The sequence below is a fragment of the Haplochromis burtoni genome, unplaced genomic scaffold, assembly GCF_018398535.1.
Source record: "Haplochromis burtoni strain Fernald_Lab_line unplaced genomic scaffold, NCSU_Asbu1 Contig_89, whole genome shotgun sequence".
Classification (NCBI taxonomy): Eukaryota; Metazoa; Chordata; class Actinopteri; order Cichliformes; family Cichlidae; genus Haplochromis; species Haplochromis burtoni.
This window is the reverse complement of record NW_024582450.1, coordinates 1,120,018-1,127,136: the sequence shown is the minus strand read 5'-3', so window position 1 is coordinate 1,127,136 and position 7,119 is coordinate 1,120,018. Positions and strand designations below refer to the sequence as shown.

At 43.5% G+C, this 7,119-nt stretch overlaps 1 protein-coding gene across 1 annotated transcript; it reads left to right on the top strand.

The window, feature by feature from the left end:
- The first annotated feature begins 1,490 nt into the window (after window positions 1-1,490).
- col10a1a (collagen, type X, alpha 1a) lies at window positions 1,491-6,346 on the top strand. Its single transcript, XM_005934292.2, has 3 exons — window positions 1,491-1,605; window positions 1,957-2,074; window positions 3,862-6,346. Exons 2-3 carry the CDS (start codon window positions 1,972-1,974, stop codon window positions 5,700-5,702), a joined length of 1,944 nt encoding a protein of 647 aa, XP_005934354.1. The 5' UTR covers window positions 1,491-1,605; window positions 1,957-1,971; the 3' UTR covers window positions 5,703-6,346.
- Window positions 6,347-7,119: the final 773 nt, after the last annotated feature.

Below are 7,119 nucleotides of genomic sequence, written 5' to 3'. Positions count from 1 at the left end.
GTCACGGTCACATGTAGTATAGACGCCTTATGTAGAAACATTTTGAAGCCCTCAATCACGCAGTTCATCATCATTTCTGCAAATATACACATGTTGTCAGCAGTATGTATATACATTATAAGAACACAGGAAGAACATGTGCCATAACTGGCTGCGCCATTCACCAAGGAGATTTTGGGATGGGCCATGGACTACCCTACACATCGTTTATGGCTACTTGTGTGTTTGAGAACATGTGATTATTTGGGTGTATGCATTTCCTATGTGGCTGGGGTGAAACTGAGAAATTACAGTTGGAACATCTCAAAGTAAGCAACACAAGGTGGAGGGTGAGGGCGAGGGAGGATAATACTGGAGGACAGGAGTGAGGAAATACAACATTTTGACAGGAACTAGCTTTTATTGTAGGCATAGGACTGAAACCTCTGATGATGCACTGAGGCGGCCAAAAATAACAAGTGACCACAGGAGCATGGCCCCTTCTCTACAGCAGCGGCACCTCACTCCTGGGATAGGTGCTGTACCTCAGTAAAACCTGCCCTCTGGTGTTTAAACAGGAGTAGTGCACTCTAGTGTAGCAAACACTGCTACACTAGAGTGCATTTACAAGACTGCACAGAAACAAGCCCAAATGCCTTTCCCAGTGGCTCTTTATATAGATTTATTAGCTGTTTTGAGGGTGAAACACATACAAAAATATCCAAGTTAAGAAAAAGTGTTCATCTTGAAATAGAGGCTGAAATGAAAGCTACTTTGTCCTCTATTAGTCACATAACAAGCTGACCAAATAATAATACCCAGGAAATGTACTGAACTAAATATACGAATCTCTTAAATGACGCCTTCACATCAGTGAAAAAAATATTTTTAGTTCATTTCAGTCAAACTCCACAAAAGCTACTGTACCGTTCATGAAGGCAAGCTTTCCCCACCACTTCCCTTGTTTATGTTATCATGCAGGCATAGAGGTGTCCAGACAGACGGCACAGGTAAAGACAAGTTTCACCAGTCGGCTGGACAAGATGTAAATTTGGAGATGAGACATATAGTGCACGCTTTGTGAAGCTATACAGGTGCCGTTACAGACCTACAGTAGCTGTCTGTTTTGACTACCTTAAGATATTTTCATATTTAGAAAGAGGAATTTTAACATAAACATGTCCAGAGCAGATTTTTAAATGCCTCCTGTAAAATGCCATATGCATGTAACCAAGATGAAAATGAAAGGTGTCCTTGTTGCTCTCGTTGAGATTGTTTTTGTCCATTGCAAAAGTATACTTTTTTATTGTTTTATAGTTCAGGAGAAGACAGAAATAAGTGATAATCATGTGTCTGGATATTCAAGACATGGAGGAACCCTGATGTGACATGCCCGCTTTGGGCAGATCTTTCTGCTAATTACAGCCTAGCTGGAGGAGGGAGGTACTTGAGTGGTGGGGGCTTTTTTTTTTTTTTTTAATGATGCGCAGGGTAGATATGGTATAAATACCCACATCATTGTACTGGAGGGCAGCATATCCTCAGTTGTGCTCCTACCCTAAGGATATACAGCAGCACCAGGAGCTCACTGGTGCTGAGGAGTTTGGTTCTTCTCATTGGATGCTGGTATGTGAAATTTCCTCTCTATCTCTAGAGGAGTGCTGTCAACATCTAGGCTTTGTGTGGGCCTTCAGTCATTCCTGTGACTGGTTGGAGAAAAATAGAGCAACTTCTGCTGCCTCTTACCTTCATTTGTAATACATGAGCCTGAAGTGTGGAAATAGAAAATTGTGCTTTCTGTTCTTATTTGTTGTCTAGTATTGTTTCTGTAAGAAAGATTAAAGCATGTTCTTGTACCAGAAAAGTTTTCAGGCTCTCTAAAATTCACACTAATACAAACACTAAAGCTTGATGGCACTTTTTATACCTTGAAAACAGATGTACTGACTTTCTTCTTCTTCTCCTCCTCCATTGCAGGTTTGACCTTGCAAGATGGACATACGTGTAGCGACCATCCTCCTCCTTGTGGTGGCCTCTGCAGCAGCCCACGGAAAGGGTTACGTAGTGAGGAAGGTGATGCCTGTGAAGAGCCATGGTAAGAATACGCATCATTTCGCCCTGTGTTCAATCAGTTTGTGAGCTTCACGAACAGCCTATCAACTTTATGGGAGATCTTCTTCCATAAAGTTGGTCTTATTTGAGCAACACTGTATGGCAGGATTTCCTTACCTTCAGTGAGGGGGATAGCTGTTTTGACCAATAGAGGTACCGTAAGCAGCCTGGCAGATGATAGGCACAGCTGCACTTTACTTTGAAAGCTGAACTCCACCTTGCTCTGGGCCAGTGTTGCTCTCTGATTGGCTACAACAGGTTGCATGCCTCTCCAATCACGCAGTGAGGCTGGAAATTGCAGGTTATTTGCACGAAGCAGAGCTTGCAGGTTTTTGTTTTCCTCTAAATCACCAGATTAAATATCCCTCTGTAGTTTTTGTAGCATTTCCTGTATATTTGTATCCTTTTATTCACCCAAAGCGCTAGCTCCGTAGTGTAGAGGTTTAAACATTCCCCAAACAAGCAAAAGATCCCTGGAGGAGATAAAAAAAATCCTGTTAAGAAGGGAATCGAACAGGCGGAGCTTTTCTCTGTGGCGACCCCTTATGACTAAGTGAGCCGAGTTACTCACATTAGCAACAGTTTTATTACTTTATTTTATTCTATTTTGCGCACGTTTCACAGGACGGCACTTTAATTCTGTTTACAATCTGGCAGAGTTATTCGCTCTATTTGTTAAGCAAGCGATTTATTTAATTGTTAACATGAGTTACGTTTGATTTTCTTTTCTTTTTATTATTTTGCCAAACACAAAAAGAGAGGTTGTGTATTTCCCAAACGCAGTGCAAAATGTGAAGTGTCGCTTTTGTGGCATCAGCTCATTGCTGTTTCTATTTGAGAAAGTAGCTGTTATGGGGTTATTTTTAGTTTCACACTGACAATTAAAGTCCAGTCACCCAGCAGTGTGGTTTGTTTGGGTGCGCCTGTTTAACGCAAAAGTAGAAACATCTGTTTGGCTTTATCCAAACTAAATCAGAATAAGCCAAGGAGTGAGCCTTTTACACTCAAACCCATGTGACCACATTAAGGCAGCAAATAAAAAAGAGCTCCCTCTTATTTTGCTTGAGTAGCTCCTAAACAAATCATAAGGCTCTCATTAAAATCTGAAACCTGTACTTTGTATTAAAAATAGTCATTCAGCAGGTTACATGCAGCCATATTTCTTTACGTTATGCTTTTTCTGTATTAAAATTAATTATTAGAATAATACTAAACATGCATCTGTTTATAAGGGGTTGCTTCAAAATAAAATATGCATGTAACATCTTATAATATCTGTACATCAATAGGTGAGTTGTATGTGGGCGTATCTCGCAAGTTAGACCATTGCTTCATTAGAGTTAAACATGCCCCGCCTTCTGGATAATTAGTCGATCATGTTTCAGCCATTTTAAAAAATGAAGAACATTATGTAGAGAGGTTTTCTTAAAAGCTAAAATTCAGCTCATATTTGATTGCTGAAAGTCATATTGCTTGTGAACGCTGCAAAACTGATGCACACTCAAACACACTAAGCACTGAGAGCTGGCCAGAACATCCATGACCCAGCACTTGTCCCTTGAATGGGATGCAGTCAGAGTTACTGAACATCCTAAGCAGACCCTAATTTGAAATAAGTGGTTGAATTTTATGCACAGACTTAAGGTATCCTGAACATACACAAAGAGATTTCTTTCACTTTGTTACTTTGTGTCCATTTTTGTTTTTTGTTTTTGTTTTTTTGTTGTTTGCTAATGGAACTAATGATGGTTTCTCTTTAACTCTTCACAGTGGTGTCAGTGGCAGGTGAGCCTGGTCCTCCAGGTGAGCCAGGCCCCGAGGGACCTTCTGGCCCTCCTGGCCCACCAGGTGAAAATGGTGTAGGCTATGCTGGACCTCAAGGACCTCCCGGACCCCCTGGATCTCCTGGCCGCTCCATTGCTGGTAAACCTGGATCTCCAGGTGGTCCTGGCAAACCTGGCAGGCCTGGAGACTCTGGTGAGAAGGGAGATACTGGAGCCACTGGCCCTCAAGGACCTAGGGGAGTCCCTGGATCACCAGGAAGCCCTGGACCTGCTGGCCTCTCTGCTACTGGCAAGCCTGGACCATCAGGTCTTCCTGGAGCAATGGGACCTAGAGGAGAGCCTGGTCTGAAAGGACATCCAGGTATCCCTGGACTGCCAGGTTCTAAGGGTGATAGAGGGGTGGGAGCACCTGGACCTCAGGGTGAGACAGGACCTGAAGGGCCTATGGGTCCACCTGGAGCTACAGGTTCATCTGGAGTTGGAAAGCCAGGAAAACCAGGTTCCCCAGGTGAGCCAGGAAAATCAGGTAGCCCAGGTAGCGATGGTGCCCCTGGTCCCATGGGACCTCAGGGACCTAAAGGACACACCGGTGCCCCAGGTGTTGGTATTCCAGGTAAACCAGGTGAGAATGGTGCCCCCGGTCTGCCTGGTCCAAGTGGCCCTAAAGGCAACCAGGGACCTACTGGATCCACTGGTGCCCCTGGAGTGCCTGGATATGGAAAGCCAGGTGCAAATGGAGAGAAAGGAGAAAGGGGAGCTACAGGTAGCACTGGTGCTACAGGCTCAAAGGGTGAGCAAGGTCCAACTGGATATACTGGTGCTACTGGTGCAACTGGCCCAACTGGTCCTACTGGACCTCAGGGTGAAAGAGGTTTCACAGGTGCACCTGGTGCTGTTGGCCCTAAAGGTGACACAGGAGCAACTGGTCCTCAGGGACCTAAGGGAAACAAGGGAGATCAGGGAGCACAGGGTTTCCAAGGTAAGCAGGGTTACCCAGGACCAGCTGGTCCTGCTGGAGCCAGAGGGGAAACTGGACCCACAGGTGAAAAAGGAAATGGAGGTGCCCCAGGTACCCCAGGAGCCCCAGGTATCCCAGGCCCTGCTGGACCCAAAGGTCACCCTGGTCGCCCAGGTGAGCAAGGTCCCTCTGGATCAGATGGTGCACCAGGTTCAAGAGGACCTACTGGGCCTCAAGGTCCCGCTGGTGCTCCAGGCCTCAAGGGACACCCAGGTCTCCCTGGTGCTCCTGGCCCCGCTGGTTTGGCTGCTAAGGGTCTCACTGGACCTGAGGGTCCTCCTGGTCAACCTGGTGAGCCCGGCTCTGATGGAGAACCTGGCCCAGCTGGCCCTCCTGGTCCCCCTGGCCCTCCAGGTGAGGTTGTATTTGAGAAGGGCAAGGGCATGGGTGTGAGCGAGATTATGGTGAAGTCCCCCATGTCTGCTTTCACTGCAGCTCTGACCACCCCCTACCCTCCTGCTGGCAGCCCCATTAAATTTGACCACATAGTGTATAATGCTGAGAATCACTATGACCCTGAGTCAGGCATTTTCACTTGCCAGGTTCCTGGAGTGTACTTCTTCTCTTATAGCATTCATGTCAATGGAGCTCATGCCCTGGTGGCTCTGTACAAGAATGGCCAGCCTGTTATGTTCACTTATGATGAGTACAACAAGGGTTTCCTTGACCAGATGTCTGGTAGTGCTGTCCTCTCGCTCGATGAGCAGGATACAGTTTACGTCCAGATCCCTGACGATGAGGCCAATGGCGTCTTTGCTGCAGAGAATGTCCACTGCTCTTTCTCTGGGTTCCTCATCGCTTCAACGTGATACGTTGATTCAGTAGTTTCCGAAAGCCAACCAACTAAATTTGCCATTTCTCAAACTAAACTCCCTGTTCGTTTTTCCTCAACCTAACAGACAGGCAGTTCACCATTTTTGAGAAATAGTTGCATCTCGACTTGAAAACTACAAGAAATAGGTGCTTAGAAGAAGGAAAACTAATTTATGAACACAGGTGATCAGGGGTGGGGTAAGCAATCCACAATGTTACCAGTGAGATTTTAATGGAGACAGCATGTGAAATTGAGATGTTAAACTGTGTTATGTCCTGACTTTTTCTTTTCCATTCTGTTCCTTTTACTGACTTCAACTGGTGACTCTTAATTTAGTGTTTGTCTGCTTTTGTTTGTTTTTATACAACCTTGTTTTTTTTTTCTTTCAGTTTTTTTGTTTGGGTTACCAATAATCTTATTAAAAGTACCCTAATACTTTTTTCTGTGCAACCTGTTGTACTAAATGTGACTTGAATATATTGTGAAATGGTAATGGTCAAATTGACCGTTATGACGAAATAAGTCACCAAAATGCTGTCATGGAAACACAAACTGTTTTAACAGCAACATCGTTGTATCCCTGGACATACATTGTGTCATGTAAACCATAATGACCAAAATAAATGATGTCTTAATGAATGTTCTGTATCAGAAGTTTTTTTTTTTTATTTAGCAGCTCATTTAATTTGAAAACTAAAAAAGAACTCAGTTGGAGGCACATAAAACAACACAAAAACTGCTTAAGAAGACACACAGTCATAAGAGTCAACTCACTTTGAGTATTTTGTGAGCACTGGTTGAGTTCTGTAAAAAAATAAAACCCTAATCCAATTTAGTTTTCCTGCAGATTCATAAATTAAAACAAGAAATCAAGTTATAATTGTGATCTGTGACAGGTTCAACACAAGATTAAGTTATTGTGAAAAAATACAAAAGTAATATAATATAAATATTATTAATACTAAAGTTACCTAAGATGAAGCATCTTAAGTCAGCAACATGCATTCATCTACTTAATGGAAGCTTATTCCAGCTGACTACCACAGAAAGGCGGGGCGTACCGTGGACAGGTATGCCCACAGAGACGCAGGGAAAAGATGAACAATCCACAGCGAGGCTCTAATCACCTGGCAGGTTCAAACCAAGCACTGGACTACCATGCCATTATTTGTTAGTAACAAGACGTTTTAATTTTAAGCACTCATATGGGTTTTGTAAGCAAAATTTTGGCTGACAAATGTGAAGTGGAAGTATCAGGTACTATAAAATGGATCTTCCTACCAACATTACTGTTGGACTTACTGTCCTCAGTGTAATGTAACTTATATAATTATATATAATGTACATAATGATGTATTTCTATTCATTTGTGGTCATTTTGTTAAATGTATCGCCATAAATTGGTATCCTGT